The 21,949-nt window shown below is 32.7% G+C and overlaps 1 protein-coding gene across 6 annotated transcripts in view; it reads right to left on the bottom strand.

Annotated features, from left to right (window-relative positions):
- Positions 1-21,949, bottom strand: part of LOC149573126 (putative ion channel POLLUX-like 2) — a 412,830-nt gene that overhangs the window by 276,740 nt on the left and 114,141 nt on the right. For all 6 annotated transcript variants that reach the window (XR_016360040.1, XR_016360041.1, XR_016360038.1 and 3 more), the window contains one exon: positions 21,518-21,589. Coding sequence is in view for 2 of the 6 variants with exons in the window: in XM_089814304.1 (XP_089670430.1) it covers positions 21,518-21,589 (72 nt within the window). In the remaining 4 variants the exon portion in view is untranslated. The remainder of the gene's footprint in view (positions 1-21,517; positions 21,590-21,949) is intronic.

Raw genomic sequence — 21,949 nt, 5'->3', positions numbered from 1 at the left:
CCAAAGGGTGGTTGATGTAGAAGTTGAAATCAAGGAGCAGCGTGCGGTGTGGAAGAGGAAGGGTTGCACCATCATGACTAATGGTTGGATTGATAGAAGAAGTAGAACACTCCTCAACTTTCTTGTCTCCTCATCAGGTAAATCGTAATTGTACTTAGAGTCTTAGACATTAAAAATTTAGAAGTAAAACTTGTACTTAAGTGATTAAGTTTATAAATTATGAATTTATAAATTCTGATTCATCATTAATCATTAAACTAATTTGTTTCTTTTTCTCCAGGTGCCACGGTTTTTTTTAAATCAATTGATGCCTCAGGAAAAACAAAGAATGTTGAATATCTTTATAGGGCAATGGATGAAGTGATAAAGGACGTGGGTGAGGAGAATGTGGTGCAGATAGTTACAAATAATGCAACAAATTATGTTGTTGCAGGAAAACTTCTTATGGAGAGACACCCTCACTTATTTTGGACCCCTTGCGCTGCTCACTGCATTGACCTCATGTTAGAGGATCTTGCGAAAATTCCTTGGATAAAAACAGTTATAGAGCGAGAAAGGAGTGTATGCAAATTCATATATAATCATACATGGGTCCTCAACCTCATGAGGAAACACAATGGACAAAAGGAGTTGTCTCATCCAGGGGTCACTAGATTTGCAACCAATTTTCTCATATTGAAATCTTTGCTTGATTCAAAAGAAGATTTGAAACGCATGTTTGTTACTGAGGAGTGGATTGCATCATTATATGCAAAAACCACTGCGGGGATTGCTGCAGCTGATTATGTTTTTGATGAGGCTTCTTTTTGGACACTGATTGCTGATTTGTGACAGTAATTTTCCTTTTTGTCCTCATTTCAACTTTATTTTGTTTATGAAATTATGTTATAAATTATTGTTCCTTTTTTTAAAGATAACTTAAAGCTGATTATTTCTTTTCCAACTTTCATAACGATTGCAGTTTGTAAAGCCGCTTGTTATTCTCCTACGAACTGCTGATGGAGAGAAGCCCTCAATGGGCTACATTTATGAGGGCATGGACAGGGTGAAGGAGGTCATTCGCTCTTTTTTTGCAGGGAATCGAGATAGGTATGGGTCTATATGGAATGTCATTGATAGACATTGGCACAATCTACTTCACAGGCCTATACATGCAGCGGCCTACTTCCTTAATCCAGCATACCAATTCAGCCCACATTTCAAAGCTAATGATGAGGTGTGGAGCGGCCTCTACGATGTTATAGAGAGAATGTCACCTGATTCAGCAGTTGGAATAGATATAGTCCGTGAGATTGAGCTGTTTAAGAAAGCTCAAGGGGACTTATTTGCACGAGAGTTGTGCAAGAAAACTAGGAGAGAATTGATGCCAAGTAAATACTAAAAATCTTTGATTCTACATCCTAATTTCTAATAGTAATTCTATTACGGTATTGCCATTTTAATTTGATAAATTCAAAGTTATTGATATGATTCAAAATTTTCTTGTTTCAGATGCATGGTGGGAGATGTTTGGCACAAAGGTGCCAAATTTACAAAAGATTGTGATTCGCATCTTGAGCCAGCCATCTAGTGCATCAAGATGCGAACGTAATTGGAGCCTATTTGAGCACATACCCTCAAAGAAGCGCAATAGGTTGGCAAAAAAAAAATTAAATGATCTTGTCTTTGTTTACTACAACCTTCGCCTTCGCCATAGACAGATCCTTTGCACCGATACATCACCAATTGTATTAGAGAATGTTGATCCTCATGCAGAGTGGAACATAGAGATGGTTGATCCTATCTTCAATGATGAAGATGTGGAGTGGGTAGATCAGGTGGATCGGGAGGCTGAGGCAATAGCGATGGTAGTTGAGGAGGCTAGAGTGCGAGGAGACAAAGTGCAAGACCCTAAGGCTAGGAGTGATGGATCCCAGTCTAATGACGAGGATTATGTGGGTGAGGATGAGGATGAGGATGATGATGAGGATGAGGATGAGGATGAGGATGAGGTTCAGGCTCAGCCACAGACATAGAGAGAGAGGATGGCTCTAGAGTCTTCCATGACTTATCTTAGGCGCACTTGTAGGAGAACATAGACTACTATGAGCCTTAGTCTTCTAGTTGTTATTTTGATTATGATATATGTTTTCAACTTATGAATTTCATACCATGGAATTTGTAATCAATGAATATTGTAGATATTTGAGTCTTTGACACTGGAGTGACACTATGTTTATTACTTTATAGTTTATAACTTTATATTGTGTTATTCAGTTTTTTTCCTTCAGAAATTAGCTTTTATACTTATGTGATCTATGCAAAATTGTGTGTGTATTAAATAGCTTCTATTTATCTCAATTACTATGTATTTGATGTTAATTGACTAAAAGATACATGAAACAATCTTAAAATCCTCAAAAATCTTTGAATTTCATGGGTTTTTCAATTTGCCGAGTCCGGTCGCCGAGTCTGAGTCCGAGTCCGATTTTGACCTTTCCGAGTCAGAGGCGAGTCCAAGTCCCGTAACTATGGTACATACACACTAGGAATGCCTAAATATAAAGGCCTCTAGACTGACTAGGAGTCAGCACAATGATAAGTCTAACAACTAAGCACATGTCCACTAAAAGTGGATTATCCTCCATTGAGCACACAAGTTAGTGCGATGATGAGAGAATAAGCTTAACATGGGTGTGTCACATAAAATTATGTTGTAGACACCATGTGCTTAATTAGAGTGTGAACAACTGTGTTGTCTACATGAGAACTCAGTTGATTATGCAAACTCCAGTGTAGACACCATGTGCTAAAATAAGATGCTAACTCCTGTGTTGTCAACAAGACAACTCATATGAGTACGCATACTCCTAGGTGTCTAATCTAATAAATAATAAAATAATGCATTAACCTAAGTAAACTTAAGTAAAGTTTAATAATAATTAACTATTTACACTAACAGACTTGTACACTATCTTGAAAATATTTTTAACTATGAAACAACAATATGATAAGCACAAAGATTTAAACAAATGAAACTTCGTTTCTACTTCTAAAATTACTATGAACCACAGCTCAAAGTTTATGCCTTCACTTTTAACTAACTCAAATTGACATTTATAGCACAAAATCTATATAAAATCAGATTCAAGACTCTTTATAACAGCACAAAGAATTCCACAAGTTTCCTCAACTCAAAGATTGAAAATACTCACTTTTTATTCACTCAAAAATCAACTTGCACAAATTAAAGCAAAGTTTGAACTTGCTCAATTTCACCAAAGTTTTCTTGGAATGCATGAAGATAAAAATCTACAATGAATCTTGTTGTAGTTATAGGAGAGAGGCCATGAGAAAAACATGGAAAACTAACTACCTAGGGTTATAAGTAGGAGATATTTTTCACAGCAAGTCAAATTGTGATATTGCTATTAGGATTTAACTGTGTAGTTTTAGAGTGAAACTCATTGACCCATGTATCATGAGTAGTGATTCACACATGAATCCATCTCTCATGAGAATAAATGGAACACTTAGCACTCCTTGGATCTAGGTGATGCTCACAGAGGTGAAGCACTAGGACTTCCACATTCTTAGGGTTGACTTATTCCACATTCCATATCTTCGTAATAATATTACATGTAGCAAGATGTGTAATTGCTAATTTTTACTTTTAATGTGACATTACATATGTAATTGCAATTTTATGCTTTACATATAGCTTGTCAAAACCAAATATATGGTCAAAAAAGAACTAAGTGTCTAACAAGACACAACTCCGATTACATCAACCTTTATCAAAGAGGTATTCCTATCACCAAATTACCAAGCGCTGGAAATCTTCAAATTTATATATGGATGGGAACGTCAGTAGAAAATAACATTATTACTTCTTCATTTGATGGCATCAACAAATCACTAATTTCATTATCACCCATGAATGAAAACTATTCACACTCCGGTCCTGCTACAACTTTCTTGGAATCAATGCTGAAAGCATTCTAATATTTATGAAACTTGAGTTTCATCTTTCTCTTATGCATGATGGTTAGCCCTTCTAACTTAGAAGAGCACCTATAGCACGAGGACGAAAGACCAAAGCATCATGACATCAAGATTTGTTGACATTAGCTCCATATCATTCTCCACGAGGTTCATGTTTGATTTTGAAAACTAATAGATCGTGTGTGCAAACTAGGCTTCAAACAAGGTTGAAATGAAAACTTTCTTTTCGTTGGGCCATGGTTGCATTTTTGGGATTTTCAGACGCATTGCATATCTAACTAGAAATGTAACTCAACTTGTAATTGTTTATGTAGTTGGACCAAAAAGTTCCTACTACATGGGAAAAATATGACACTTCAAGTGAAATATTGGGATTTGTGGACCCAATTGCACTTTCGATTGCATGTGTAGTTCAATTTGCAATCAGGTCAAAAATCCCTAACTACACTTAGCATCGATTTTAGAACAAATATAAAACTTGGGTATTGTAGGAGATTTTCGATGCAATCGTGTATTCAACTACATGTGGCAAATCATGCAGTTGGTGTAAAAATCTCCACCTTATGAGTGATATGAGTAGAACTTTTGTTTGTGATTGCATGTTTGACTACATGTAACTGAACATGTAGTTGGTGTGAAAATCTTCGATTTCAATGAACTTGGCAAGGAGATTTTTGGGGAAGTTACACTTTTGATTACATGTGACAATACATGTAATGTGTCTCAAAAATACCGATTTTAGAATCATAGAGGATTTAGAACAAATTTTTGCAGAGAATTTCTGAGGTGATTGCATATTTTATTACATGCAACAAAACATGTAATGGATATGAAAAGTTCCAACATTCAATTATGGGGGTATGCAAATGGGACTTTTAGGGAGGATCACACTTCGAATTTCAAAAAGCGCTGAATGTAGTAGTTTTTGAAATTAGGCATTCAACTCCTGATTTGGGACATTATCATATCATTGTTCATGATGGGTATGGCCAATGCTGATTTTTTAAAGGGTACATATAGGCAAGTCTTTCAAATATTGCTGCATTTCTCAAAGAGTAGGTATGTATGTAAGAGTACATGCTATGACTGCAAATGGATGGGAAATTCTGATTTCTCAATTATATATACAATGTGACTGTTGGAAAGAAAATTGCAGCCTGAGAAAATTCTGATAAGCATTTGCATTGTATCTGTTAAGTCCTGAAAGTTGGTCCCAAACAGACTTAAAGAAAAGAACTGGAAATTTCAGGTAACATTGAACCACTCACAGGCAGTGGCATTTTCCTATGAAGCTAAGTGGATCACTGGGTTATAGGCTGGTTCCTTGGGATAATCACCTAAGCTCTTGTAACTAAAATGAACTGAATTTGATAGGAAAAGAGAGAAAGATGCAAAAAGAAACCTAAAACTAAACCTAGCTAATAGGTGATACACCAAAACTTATGAATACAGAAGACATGATTGTTAACAAGACAGTGAAACTCCCCCTATTGATCAACACTTAGATCCTATACTGACTTGCATTAATATTTCATAATAAGGTCCTGATAATGAGAGTTAAGGAACATGAAAACATTCACAAAACAGTCCCAAAACAAAAGACACAAATTACAACCTGCAAACAAAAGCACAAACTGCAACTAGGTGATAACTGAGACAAAATGATAAGGAATCCTGAAAATTCACTTAAACACTTAATCAATCAGATCTTACTCACACAGTAATAGAAAGGATTAAGGTTGGATTTCAAATCAGAAAAATATCACTAAATGATTCAGTACATGTATAAAGTATCCTCCAAAATGAATTACAAAATATGCAAAAAATGCCAAGAACTCTCCTTACAATCACAGTCACAAAATTATTCTATGCATAATCAAAACTCTCCAATCATAGTCCAAAAGACTAAGTACAAACCCCTAAGGGTCGAATCCATGAAATAAGGCTCGAAAAAAGGAGTGAAATCTTATCAAAAATGACGACTCACTACCTAATAACCCCACTAAGTCATTAAAGAACCTATGACTCACTCAGAAAACTCCAAAAAACACTCTAACTGATCATAAAGACCCTCAAGATTCTTGGTCAAAGTCCAAATTCGACCCAAACCAACCCCTAAAATTATTCCTTAATCCTAAGTCAAACTTAATACTTGGCAAAAATACAACTTAGTCACCTCCTTATTAGGAATTCATCCAAACAAAAGACCTTTTCCTACTCAAAATCACCCCCATATAGCACAAAGAATAAGTCACAATCTTATCACCCCTAATCTGGAAACATTAATATCAATTTTGCATTGGAATTTTAATATTACTTATTTGACTTATAAGTTATCAAAATAAGTAATATTAATTACAATAGGAAAAAATGCAAAAATCAATAAAACAAAACACTAATGTTTACAAATTCCTTATGGTCACCTAAACACATATTATCGATGGGAAGAAGTATTGCAAAGTAAATTGAATAAAATACCACTTGGCTAGGAAAAGGCAACGTGGCAGATTTTACTCCAAGTATTAACAAGCAACCCTAAAGACAAAACTATTTGACTCATCCTTCATTTGCATTTTATTATCATTTGTTTGGGAAGCTTGAGAGGGAATGCGGCTAGGGTTTGAAGAAGCCTTTTGCAACCACCATGATGGAATGTTTCTGCTAGTTTGTTGGGCACATTTTCACTCTTGAGCCACCATATCTGGGTTTTTGCTCCATATTTTGCAATTTCCTTGGGAAGGCGTGGTTATTTCAATGTTTTCTTGTGATTCCACAAGCAATGACGTGACTGCATCTTGGAGCCGCCATATCTGGTTTTTTCTTGCATCTAATGCATGAGTGTTACCTCTAGGTCTACAAATGAAGCATGAAGTGACTCTAGGCATGCAGTGTTACTATCGTGGCTACACATCTAATGGGTATCTCTTTCCTCCACTTTCAACCTTTCATCTCAACTATGACTATCACTTGTTGCTGTTGGCATTTCTATATCTTCACCTTTTTTGCATTCTTTACTTAAATCTGGAGTTGTTTCGGATCAAAGCCGCCATGAATGAGGGTTTATGCCTTATTTTTGTTGCCATTTTTTGCCCCCTTACAAATTTCTGATGTTTGAGAATTTTTTTGCATTGTTTGAGGTAATGTGTGGTTTTCTAGTAGATGGACTTTTACCCTGCACATTGCTTAACACCAAAAAGGCATTAACATTGTAAGCTAACTTGAAGTCTTCCAGAATTTGCTTGAAAATGAGATCTTTGGTTATAAGATCTAAAACCCAAAATGGGTTTTCCCCTATTACATGATAATTTTCTTCTTAAAAATGAGTTCAAGTTTTCTCATTTCTCATATATCTCCTTTATATCCGGAAAGATTTCTTCATTTGTAGCTGAATCTAGACTTTTAAGGAGTCGCCATGTAATTTCTAGGCATGGGTCTTTGAACTTGAGATGATTCATTAGAAACCATTTATGCTTTCCTAGCATTTCTAAAGCCATTATTTGTTGTTGCTGATTTCCGGGTAAATCTGATACATAGCTATTCAAAAAAATTATTTTCTCTTGCTGATAGACTTGCTCCTTTAGCAGTGACAGTTTAATGGAGACTTGATAATTTTGAAAGTAACCCCAAACTAGTTTTGCCTGATTTACTGGCCCCCTTTTGCATTAAACTCAAAGATTTACTTTGAATGTTTGAGCTAAAAATAAAAACAGATCTTTGTTGTTGCTGATTTCTAAAGAACGCTCGTTGTTACACATTTTCCAGCATTATAGCATTATCTTTTTGAAATTTTGATTGCAGCCCTGGATATATGCTCTGCAAAAATATGCTATGTTGTTTGCAGATCTAAAAAATATCTATGTATTTGATTTTTTACTCATTGATATTCCACACATTATCAGATATAAATTATTCCAAGCATAGAAACTTAAGTGCATTTCTGAACGGTTCCATCTACTTGTTGATAACTTTGCATTTTAGGTATATTGCTGTTAAGATTCTGAATGTGTTCTCCACTAGTTACTTATCTCTATTTTAGAAAACATTCCGCAGTAACAATATGCATTCACAAGTCCATTTTTACTTGTAACAAAGGCTCCTCTGTTTATCAGTTAGAATATACCAACATACTTAGATTCTTTTGTTTGAAGTATCATTCCTATAGCATCTTTCTTAAATTTGATATCACTCCTCGTGTCGCTTCATACCACATTTTCCCTCTTATCGTTATCCATGGCCACTATATTACCCTCTACTTTCTTTCTTGTATCCTATAGCAAGTTACTTTCTTTTGTAAGGTTTCAAATCAAATAATAATTTGTCCTTTAAACAATTAGAGGATTTAACCTTTCCCTTTTGTGCAATCTGCAATGTGATTATAAAAGGTCTCATGCATGATGAATACATGTCCCTTTAATATTATGCTTTTCTGTTCTACTTGTCTTGATCAGCTTCGTAGGGTCTATTTCTAACTGGTACGCCGGGCTCAATAACCCTTGCGGGAGCCTGTTGTTATATCCGCGTACCCGTTAGAAACAAAACATTGCACAAGAAACAAACCTATTAGTAGTAAAGCATATCAGTGTGATAGTTTTCTTTCCTTGCTAATATATATTTTATTTATAAAAAAGAATGGCATTTTAAGAAAACGAATGAGATGAATGAGATGCTTGCATTGCTTAGATCCATTGGATCTAACAAATTTTAAAATGAATGAGGGTTTGGATGCAATTCTTGCAAGGGGTGTGGTGCAGGGGCATAGCCCTACTATTCTAATCTAAAGGCACTTATTAATGAACTGATGCCCCTATTCTATGGGGCAGGTTCATGCCATTAGGCAGTGGTGCAAAGGGCATCATAGGGTTCCCCAGCCCACCATAGAATAGTAGGGCACCAAGGGCATAAAAGGCAAACCCATCTTGCACTATATTGCGTGGTTTTCTAGTAGATGGACTTTTACCCTGCTCATTGCTTAACACCAAAATGGCATTAACATTGTAAGCTAACTTGAAGTCTTCCAGAATTTGCTTGAAAATGAGATCTTTTGGTTATAAGATCTAAAACCCGAAATGGGTTTTCCCCTGTTACATGATAATTTTGTTTTTAAAAATGAGTTCAAGTTTTCTCATTTCTCATATATCTCCTTTATATCCAGAAAGACATCTTCATTTGTAGCTGAATCTAGACTTTTAAGCAGTCGCCATGTAATTTCTGGGCATGGCTCTTTGAGCATGAGATGGTTCATTAGAAACCATTTATGCTTTCCTAGCATTTCTAAAGCCATTATTTGTTGTTGCTGATTTCCGGGTAAATCTGATACATAGCTATTCAGGATTTTTATTTTCTCTTGTTGATAGATTTTCTCCTTTAGCAATGACAGTTTAATGGAGACTTGATAATTTTGAAAGTAACCCAAACTGGTTTGGCCTGATTTACTGGCCCCCTTTTGCATTAAAGTCAAAGATTTACTTTGAATGTTTCAGCTAAAAATAAAAACAGATCTTTGTTGTTGCCGATTTCTAAAGAACGCTCTTGTTGTTACACATTTTCCAGCATTATAGCATTATCTTTTTGAAATTTTGATTGCAGCCCTGGATATATGCTCTGCAAACATTTGCTATCTTGTTTGCAGATCTAAAAGATATCTATGTATTCTATTTTTTACTCATAGATATTCCACACATTATCAGATATAAATTATTCCAAGCATAGAAACCTAAGTGCATTTCTAAACGGTTCCATCTACCTGTTGATAACTTTGCATTTTAGGTATATTGTTGTTAAGATTCTGAATGTGTTCTCCACTTGTTACTTATCTCTGTTCTAGAGAACATTCAGTAGTAACAATATGCATTCACAAGTCCATTTTTACTTGTAACAAAGGCTACTTTGTTTATCAGTTAGAATATACCAGCATACTCATATTCTTTTGTTTGAAGTATCATTCCTATAGCATCTTTCTTACATTTGATATCACTCCTAGTGTCACTTCACACCACATTTCCCTCTTATCATTATCCATGGCCGCTGTATTACCCTCTGCTTTCTTTCTTGTATCCTATAGCAAGTTACTTTCTTTTGTAAGGTTTCAAATCAAATAATAATTTGTCCCTTAAACAATTAGATGATTTATCCTTTCCCTTTTGTGCAATTTGCAATGTGATAATAAAAGGTCTCATGCATGACGAATACATGTCCCTTTAATATTATGCTTTTCTATTCTACTTGTCTTGATCAGCTTCGTAGGTTCTATTTCTAACTGGTACGCCGGGCTCAATAACCCTTGTGGGAGCCTGCTGTTATATCTGCGTACCCGTTAGAAACAGAACATTGCACAGGAAACAAACCTATTAGTAGTAAAACATATCAGTGTGATAGTTTTCTTTCCTTGCTGATATATATTTTATTTATGAAAAAGAATGGCATGTTAAGAAAATGAATGAACCGCTTGCATTGCTTAGATCCATTGGATCTAACAAGTTTTAAAATGAATGAGGATTTGGATGCGTGGACGAAGCGCAGCCCGAGGCAATGGATGAGTGGAAGCGGATGGATGGAAAACGACCAATCATTACAAGCAATGACTAGTGCCCATGACTTCTACTCTTCATTTTCCTTTTTTGTCATTTACTTTTGTAGAGTAGAATATATATCAGCAAGTAAGAGACTACTCTCACGGTCACTTGTGTGAGGATTTTATTTTCAGCATTCTTTCATTATCACAGACCTTTTGTAAATATCAGTTGTATATTCAAAATGAGTAATACAAGGACATTTGTTATTCTTTGGCTCATAATGAACATGATTTCAATATGTATGAACTAAATAAAATGTAAAATGTTTATGAAATTGTATGAACCCCTTGAAATTAGAGCTAAATTTCAACATGTGTAGAAATTTAGTAACAGTATCAAAATAAAAACAAATACACTTGAATACAACTCCAACAGCACACGAGAAAAATAAAAACAAATCCCGTTTTTGACTAAACATATATACAGAAAACCCTAGTTCAGGTCGGAAAGAGAAGAAAAACTCAAAAAACATTCAACCATGAGCATAAAAAACCAATTGAAGATTAAAAACAACTTTAATAAATTCACATAAATCTGCAAACACCTACAGAAAAACGTGTTTTTTTGCAAAAACGACCAGAGATATAAATATAAAAGCCATCAAAATGCAAAAACGGCCTTATACAGCAAGAAACAATTTTATAAAGGCTTATACAGTCACATCTTTTATAAAAAAAACCCAAGAAAACCCAATTTTGGGCCAAAAGTCACCCAAAAAATCATGTTTTTAACAAAAACGACTGAGAAAATCACGTTTTGGTGCAAAAATAACTGATACAATGCTAAAATCCTTTGTTGCCCATTCAGGATACGAATCTGATTCGGGCACATGAATCAAATTTGTGGATTCGTGATTTTCTATCTTTCCCATTATGATTTGTGAGGATTCATGAGTACACATATAATATATCCATTATATGTATTTATTCCAAGTTTGGCCTATGGGTCCTTGGGGATTCATGACGGATTTTGTTGGATTTGTGAGGATCCGCATGGATTTGTGCAAGGTCTAGATTTGAGCCTATTTGTTTGGATTCGTCACTCGTGGTACCTAAATCCGGACGGATCCTCAATCCAAAACAAGGATCCTACTCGGATCAAGATGGATCTAGGCACGAATTTGGATTCGGATTGGACCCAAACGCACCTAAACCCAAGTTCAGCCTCCCAGGCATGAATTCAGTAACTAGGATAAATTCAATCACGTTTTTGGCCAAAAAGACCAGAACAAACCAAAAACCTCCATTCTAGATTACATTTTTGACAAAAACAAACCAGTAAATACATGTTTTTTTTTTTTGCAAAAACAACTATACTATGTAAAAAACACAGAGCTAGAAATGGAAGAAATACATGTCTAATAAGACATGTAATCACCATCAAAACCTCCAGTGACATAAAACATTGAGTTTCTTTGGATAACTATCACCTATATTTACATATATAAAAAAATGCAAAGAGAATAATAATCTTTGTCATTAGAAGTTTTCAAAAACTTTGCACATATATATTATAATATGCAAAACCTTTAAAAAGGGATGATTACGCCGAGAGGCATTCTATACAATGGTAGCACGAATGCCCACCACAAGAATATGCCAAAAAAGATTCTTCGTCGATAAAAAAAATTGGGAGTGGTTACAAACTTTTAAATCATAAAATACAAAAAGCATTCCCAAAATAATAGCTGGCCGAAATAAAAGGCAATAAAAAAGCATTCCCGAAATAATAGCTGGCAGAAATAAGAGGAACCCAAATGGAGCCCAAAATAATAGGGCCTAAAAAATAAGCACCTAAAAAATATAAATATAAATATATATAATAAAACAATACAAAAATTTTAAGAAATTTTTTTTTTTTGAAAATTTTTTTTAAAAAATGAATCATAAATTTTATTTTTAAAAAAATTAGTAAATAAAAATAAATTAAATAAATTAAAATAAATTAAAAAATTTAATAAATAAAAAAGTTTTAAAAACAAATTAATACAAACAAAACTTAAAAGTTGTGAAAGCCTGATGGCAATTATTGCCAAGGTGGCTGTGGGGCGGGGGTGGTGGGCCGTCACCTTCATAATTTTTTTTTTTTTTAAATTATTAATAACATCCACCACTATGTGGTGGATGTTTTAAATTATTTTTTTTAATTTCATTCTAGAAAGGCCTTGTTGGTGTTTTTAAATATATACTTTTGAATTTTGAATTTGTATGGAGAGTGAGGGAGTGGAAATTGAAGGGTCTTTTAGTGGTCAATGAAGAGTCTTTTCATGGGAGGTGAAGAGTTGTTTCTCTAATTATAAAACACTCCTCTCCTTTCATTTTTGCTTTGCATTTGCAAAAGAGTAGATTTGGAGAGAGACAAGTTTTGAGAGTAAAGCTTTGATTGCTTTTGAGAGGTAGAATAGCTATTTTTTTAGGAAGAAGAGAGGAAGATTTCAAATTTGGAGAAGCATTGCAAATTTGAATATCAGCAAAGGAGATCAAAGAGCAAAGTAACCTTCTTCTTAATGTTTTCATTCCATTAAGTTCTATTTTGCATTTAGATTACTATCCGCATTTAGAATAGTAGTTACACTATTTACATTTAGTTGTATTTTATATTTTAAATGAGATTTGTTAATTTTTTACATTGTTGTATTCAAAATTACATTTGCATGTTTGATACATTATTTAGATTTAATTGCATGTTATATATTTAGATATGTGATTTGCATAGATTAATGTTCTTCATATTTCGCAATGTAGTTTTTAGATTAATGTTATATTTTTTTTCGTAGTGTTTCATATGGATGGCAATGCCGCCATATAACTAATTTTAATAATTTTTTGAAAACGGTGATCTATAAATTTAATGATTACTATTTTGATTTACAAAAGTAGTTGTATTTAAAATAGTATTTTTATTACGATAAGTATATTGATTTAGATTACTATTATGAATTAGATTACTATTTCAATTATAATAGTTTTTTAATTAACATTTAGATTAAAATTAATCTTTACTTATTAATATTTGAAAATGGATGGCAATGCCGCCACTTTCCAAATATTTTATTAAAGTACCAATTTATTTGTTTCTAAATAAGAAAAATCAAAATTATACTTTAAATTTTGTTGTTTGAAAAATAGAGTAACCATATATTTATTTTAATTTATGTTTATTTTTTAAATATAATTTTAAAAGAATAAATATTAACTTTTAAGCATCAATCTTTGAAAAGTGGAAGGCAATGCCGCCATTTTTTAAATATTATAATAGCAAGCAATTTATTATAATGTTAGCTATAACTAAAAATATTTGTAATGTTTCAAAAAAGCCACCATATTTGAAACATTATAATGTAAATATTTCATAGAATAATAAATATTACTTTGTTTACATATAGTTGTGACCATATGCATTTTATTATGAACATTTTAAAAATATTTATTTGTATTAAGGATTGATTTATATGTTTATAATGAAATAATCAAAAAAAAAAATTATTGTTAGGATTAGAATAGGTATTGCAAAGTTTGACATCATGTATACAAATGTTTTGCAATAAGAGGTCTTTTAGACCATTCTTTTTTAAAACTAGTATAGATATCTTAAATAAATCTATATAAAGAAATGCCAATAGATATCCACTACAAAATGTTTAAAATTTAATTTACTACACCTAAAACTATTTGTATTTCCTTTTTTCCATTTATTTTATTTTTCACTAACTTAAACTTTTTATATTAATTTCTTAAAAAACTGATGATTTATATCTCCAAAGATTATAATTTGAACAAATATTTTATATAGTGTGTATTAAATTATTTGTATAGTATAATCTATTTGTAATAAAATGTAAAATCTTGATGTGTAGATGATTGTCAAATTTAATCTAGAAAGATAAAAGTTAATATTAACACGCTCACACCATGACATTCCACCCATTCCGCTATTGTAGAATGCCTATTGGCATTAATGATGTATCCAAGGTTTTCATAAATAAAATAATTTATTTAGATGATGTATCCAATGTTTTCATAAATAACAAATCACTATACATCTTCATGTTTGTATATTTCTTTAACAAAATGCATTTTCATAATCTTTTAATGTATTCTCTTATTTATTGTTCATACTTCCTTCGTTTCTTCTTCATTAATATGTTTTGCAACAATCTATAAATGTTTAAATTGTTTGTCTCCATTCGCAGATACTTTGATTTTACTCATTTTAAATGTTAATTTTCTTCATTCATGCAAACATTATAGATAAATTCAACTACTTTATATAGTAATCTTCATTGCTATAATTTTCCTTATGTCTACTAAATAAAGTATCCCTTAAATAAATCATATATACATTCTAATAAATGAAGTTTACTAATTTATATGACAGATTTTTTAGTGTCATGAAATATATATCTTAATTCACTAATATTATTTTTGTACTAGCCATGGTGAGACCTAAGTTAAATTTTGAATCAGAGAAGGCAAGAAGAGAAAACCAAAGGCAATATCAAAGAGAATATCATAGAGAATAAAGTAGACGTCAACAACAACAACAAACAAAAAATGAAAGCGAACAACAAAGAATAACATTAAATCAAGGAAATAGGCAAAGTTATTGTACAAGGTGGTCTGAAGTATCAGTTGCACAACTAGAAACTGATGAAAAAGAGCACACAAATGTATAAAGAAACAATCGTCGGTGTACTTCTAAGAGGGTCCTTCCAGATGCACAAAGTTGTGAAGTATAACATGTTGAAGTGCAACCAAGTGACATACATGAGCATCCTACAAATGCAAACAATCAACTATAATTGGATATGCTCAATGCAACACGATAACCTTATTATTTGCACATTTTAATGGTTGCAAGTACCATTAGGCTGAAATTTCATTATACTAATTCTCTAATTTGTAAAGTTAACTATGATCATCAATTGGGTCCTAAAATTAACATAGCTATAACATTAATTCAAATTAGAAAGACCACTTCGATTGAAATAAATCATAATGATTGTGCTTCATGACTTTCAACCAATACATTGCTACTCAATATTTGAAAAGTATGTTTGTCTATTCTTCACTATCCATGAATGGTCATAATATTACCATGTTTCCATACCCAAAATTTCATTACAAATTTTAAAACAATATGGTTTTTATTTTCATTTTCTCCACACTTGATTATACTAAGTGACCTATTATGTTTTTTTACAAAACCATTATTGATTTAAAAGTTATATCCCTCTGATTAAGTATACATTTGTTCTTCTTTTTTATTGGTGCTAATGCTTTCTAAATTGTTTTCCATGAATTGTTTCAGGCATGGCAGCCTCTGATAGACAGTCAAGCATTGTCGACATGAGCCCAACTTCTTCTGTAGGATCAAATCAGTTTTTTGAGACAGAGTTTCAGAAGTGTGCACGAATAATTAAACAATGTTGTACAACTATGGTAAAAGCACTTGAGAATGCACCTTTATCAATTGATCATGTACAAGAGATAGAGATAACTGAGATGGAAGATGTTGCCAAATATGTATGCAACACATTTGCAAAAGTAGATGCATTTCCATCCATGATGAAATAGGTCTATGATGATCATATTACGAACAAAGTCTGTAATACGATTTTAATCTTTGAAGAATATGTGATGTACTTACATGATTATGGAGAATTGTACACATGGTCCATATGATGATTTCACATCTTTCAATTTTTCACTTTTTACTTCATCTAAATAATTGTACTAGGAGATATAGTTCTCCTTTCATCTATGTATTAGAATAATAAATAAACGATTTAACTTTTTAGCTCAAATTCTTCTCAACTATACTTGCAAATATTTCAAACATTTTACCTTGACCTTTGTGTTTATAATATTAAAGCTTTTACATGACATATATCATTAATATATTGATCATTAAATTATGTATAAAATTGATGTGTTATTTCTAACTATTAACCTACTCTAAAGCGTAATATTCATTTTATACTCATTTTAAGTGTAATCATTACCTCAATAACATGTAGTAGCCCTTCATCGTACACTATTCATGCTAAGCATAATTAACATTAACCAATGGTCTATTTATAAATGTAACTAATAAAATTTAAAAACTACTTAAGGAACATTGTATCATTGTATTGTTCTATTATGCTAAGAGGCATGTGTAATGAGAACAAGTTGCCCTCCTAAATGTAACTCTAAATGTAACACTCACCATAACTCTAACCATGGTCCTACTTGCTCCCCTAACCTTATCCATGATCGTGAGAATATATTTATTATTATATAGGCCACCTTATATAATAATAAAAATATTCTAAAATCCCAACCCTTACTCCCCTCCTAACTATAACTATGACCCTAAGTAAACTCCTAAATGTAACCCTTTCTCTAACTCTAACCCTAATTGTAACCGTAACCCTAACTCTAACCTTAACCCTGAGCACTTAAATCTATAACCCTAACCCTAACTCTAACTCAAACCTTAAAACTAACCATAATTCTAATGCTCTGTCTACCCCTAATTCAAACTATAACCCTAATTGTAACTTAAAATCTAACCCTAACTCATATTCTAATCCTAAACCTAACCTTAACCCTGACCCTAACCCTTTCTCTACCCCTATCTCTAACCCTAACTCAATCCTAACCTTAACCCTGACCCTATCTCTAACCCTAACCCTAACCCTAATCCTAACCCTAACACTGACCCTTTCTTTTCCCCTATCTCTAACCCTAACCCTAACCTCAACTCTAATCCTAACCTTAACCCTAACTCTAATCCTAACACTAACCTTAACCATACTCCTATCCCTAACTCTAACCATAAATCTAACTCTACCATAATTAGACTCTAACCCTAACGCTAACCTTAACCCTGACTCAAACCCTTACGCTAACCTTAAACCTAATGCTAATTCTATATATAACTCTAACTCTAAATATAAACATAACCCTAACCATAACCTTAAGCCTAACCCTTTCTCTAACTCTAACCCTCACTCTAACTATAATTGTAACCCTACCCCTACCTCTAATTGTAGTCCTAAACCTAACTCTACCATAATTGGACTCTAACCCTAATTGTAATGGTAACCCTAACCCTAACTCTAACCTTAACCCTGACTCAAAACTCTAACCCTAACCCTAACTCAAACCCTGACTCAAACTCAAACCCTAAACCTAACCCTAATCCTAGCCATATTTCTAATGATTTGTCTACCCCTAACTCAAACTATAACCCTAACCCTAACTCCTATTTTAACCCTAGACCTAACCCTAACCCTTTCTCTACCCCTATCTCTAACCCTAACCCTAACTCCAATCCCAACCTTAACCCTAACTCTAATCCTAACACTAACCCTAACCCTAACCATAATCTTACCCCTAACTCTAACTCCTAATCTAACTCTAACATAATTAGACTCTAACCCTAACCCTAGCCCTTAGTTTAATCTTGACTAAAACCCTGACCCTAACCCTAACTCTAACCTTAACCCTAACACAAAAATCTAACCCCAACCCTAACCCTTACTTTAATCTTGACTAAAACCCTAACCCTAACCCTAACTCAAACCCTTACCCTAACCTTAAGTTGATGTAACTATATACAACCCTAACTCTAAATATAAAACTAACCTTACCCATATAACCCTTAATCTAACCCTTTCTCTATCCCTTTCTCTAACTCTAACCTTAAATTTAATTTTAACCCTAACCCTAATCCTAATTTTAACCCTAACTATAACCCTAACTTCAACTCTAACTCTGGCCCTTATTCTAACTCTAATTCTAACTCTAGCTCTAACTCAAACCCTAACTCTAGTTCTAACCCTAACCCTAACTATATTTGTAACCTGAACCCTAATTCTAACTCTAATTCTAACCCTAACTCTAACCCTAACAATAGCCCTAACCTTTAAAATAGCCCTAGCCTAGCCCTAGCCCTAACCCTAACTCTACATGTAACTCTAACCCTAACCTTAACTCTAGCTCTAATTGTAACCCTAACCCTAACAATAGCCCTAATCCTAACCCTAACCCTAATTTTAATCTTAATGCTAACCCTAACTCTAATTCTAACCCTAACTCTACTCTTGAATATAACATTTTACGTAACAATATCCTTATAATAAAAATGAATTAAAGTGATGCGAATAAACACCATATATATAATTAAAAAATAAAATGTTGAAGAATATTTTTATAGTAAGTTTATACTACTACAACTTTATAGTGAGTTTATACAACTATATTTAAAAAGAAATAAATAAATCGATACTAACCTTATCGAAAATAGAAAAAATTAAAAATACTTTTCCTATTGCGTCGCAACTGCCACTAGCTTATATATATATAGCCAAGAGTAACCATTCTTGAGGCGCATATTTTCATAAATCCAATTGAGAAAAAATAATCCTAGGATTTAATGAAAATAGGTGCCTTGAGAATGATTGTTCTCGGTGTTATATATATATATATATATATATATAAGCTCGTTAGTGAACAAATAGGAATTTTAATAATATATTGTGAATATATTATTTGAGACAAACAAACCTAAAATAAAAACATAAAAGTAAACATAGATAAAATAAAAACAATAAACGACTAGAGTTTACAAACCATAACAAATTTAGAAGTTTTCAAACACTTTACAAAACTTACTTAGAGTTTAAAAACCATAACAAAATTAATCAAAATTATAATTAGATTTGTCTATGTTTGACATAAATTTTTAATAAAAACGAAATTTACGACAACAAGTTGGAGGAGATTGATGAAGTTAAAGTCAAGAGTATATGCACTCATTGAACCATGGTTCAAAATATCGTTCTCTGCCACTTATCAGCAAGGCAAAAAAGGTTTTCTTGACAAATATCAGAGATAAATCGGTAACTTCTAGGGAAAATATCTAGAATTTTAAAAATGACTTAAATTTAATTTAAAATGCATTTATTAAACAAACCAAAAAAACTGATCTAAATATAATATAAATGCATTATGTAACAAAATCTGATCCTCATGTGGAATGTCGATGGCTGGCAGCCATAGTCAGAGACTCTGAACTTCGAACCAAACTAAAAATAGCAAATTGTCATTGTAAAATGATAAACAAATACAAATGTAAAGTACACTATAAAAATTAGTCTACATCTTCCTCTTCCCCTTCCCAATAGCTCTAGTAAAAACTATGGGAGTAGGAGGGGGTCTAGCCCTGGCAGTCCACTGTGGTTACAGTTGTAGTTGTGTCTCGATATCCATTCTACATGTAGTTGGTGTTGGCACTAGCAATGACGACTCATCATCTATATCCTCGCTCTCACTACCCTCGTCCCAAATGTCATCCAATCTCGGTGCAAAACCACCCTCTTTCGAATCAGTTTTTTCTTGAAAAATTTCTTCGAATCCATTTCAAATCCACTTGCAACCAATTGACTAGGCTTTGAATTTCTATTTCTCTCCTCCAAAGGCTGTAAATTTTTAAATGGGCCACTAAATGGTATCTCATTGGGCTGCCCATGAGATTTTTTCAACTTCTCGAGAGAAGTACACCACTTTCGGCAATATATCGCCAACTTCTCGGTCGAGATTTTGGCGCGAAAACCTTGTATTTTCTCGCCACTTCAAACTTCTCGCAAGAAATTGATATATTGGCGCAATTTTGAACTATGGATTGAACATACCTTTGTGATAACTAGCATATCACATCATAAAACTAAGTGAAAGTCCACAATAAGAAGGAATCTTGAAGTTGTCTCATTGATCACGTGACTCATCTACATTGTTTAGCATATGACCATCCTTATTCAAGAAGGAATTTGAGATTTGGTGCTTCAATGTAGAATATAAAGTATTCAATTTTGCATGTTGTAGCGGAACAAAACTCACATCCCCACCTCTCACATCAAGTTGCATTGGGTGTCATTTAGAATACATATAGATAAGCAAGCAAATTGGGTAAGGGAGGAACCGAATCAGCATTTGTAAATGTCAATGTAAAGCATTTTCCATATGATGTTATAGTCTAATAGTATTGTATCAAACGTGATAATAAGTGTATTCGTTTATCATTTATACCTACTGCAATATTATTTCTTTGAGTTCGTCTTATGAAAGCTTGGAGCAATCATTTTTTATCATAATCTTTGCATTTCTATTTCCTTTGGCAATAGACATAGACCGCAAAACATCTTAGTTACTGGATTTGTGCCCTAGAGGTTGACGTCCGAATTCTTCAAGATTTTTTTATTTTTGAACTTTTGAATTTTTTGAATTTTTTCGATTATTTTCTTATAATCATAGTGGATTTGATCCATAGATTCTTACCATGAAATAATTTTGAATCATAGATTCATACTTTGAAATGATTTAGTTTTAGAATTACGTATGTTTCTCTCATTTTTTAGTAATATATATAGACACACACACACACACACGAATCCTACATGAATCATAATTGGGAAAAAAAATTACGAATCCAAGGATCCAATTCACATGCCCGTATCAGATTCATTTCAAAAATCTGTAACTAAGCAAAACATAAACAATAATCAGAAAATCAAATAATAGTGAGGTGTGTCAATTGTTTGATGAACTGTTAAACATTAAAACTTTAAGAAAACATATAAGAATTAGCAGGGGCTCTTACAGCTCCCTTTTTGGTTTATAATTGCTCCTCATAAGAGGTTCATACAGAATTTATTTGCTTTTGTATGTATTTTGGTTTTTGTCTTTGGGCAAGACCATTTAAAGATACCCAAATAGTATATGAAAAAATGGCTATACAAAAACGTTTGAGATGTGTGTATCTAAGCCTATTATCCAAAAAACCTTTGTAGTATAACCTTCCATATAAAAGTGTGTAGGCATGCATGCATGTGTATGCACACATGTCAATTGTTAGGTCACATTAGAAATAACAAGGAGATGACATGAAAAGATTTTAAAATATGAATTGCTTACCTGAATTTATGGAACATAAATCCTCCAACTATAACAAGGATACAGCATGCAATAAACAATAATAGAAAATACCTGCCCACACAAAAATCAAGCTTTAAGCTTTTCTCTCTGAAAGGAAAAGTTTGGAAAGATCGTGACTAAAAGTAAGCAATCATATCTATAATTGTAAAAGTACGATAAAAAAATCTATTTAAATATTTTAGTAATTGAGCTTTTGAGACTATGGTATTATTTTCTCTCATTAGTTATTATCATTTCCACAGGCTAATTATATTTTATCTTGTTCATTATCATCATTTCCTGGGACTGGTCTTATTTTATCTTGAACTCTTATCATTTCCAAATCTACAAGGCATTTCTTATATAACTATGGTAAAGGTATTCCTTCAAGCATATAGTATTTGATCTTTTGAAAATGATAGTACATTTTAA

Source organism: Cupressus sempervirens, chromosome 2, assembly GCF_028749045.1.
Source record: "Cupressus sempervirens isolate cs-2001-9-10 chromosome 2, ASM2874904v1, whole genome shotgun sequence".
Taxonomy (NCBI): domain Eukaryota; kingdom Viridiplantae; phylum Streptophyta; class Pinopsida; order Cupressales; family Cupressaceae; genus Cupressus; species Cupressus sempervirens.
This window is presented reverse-complemented; position numbering and strand designations above follow the sequence as displayed.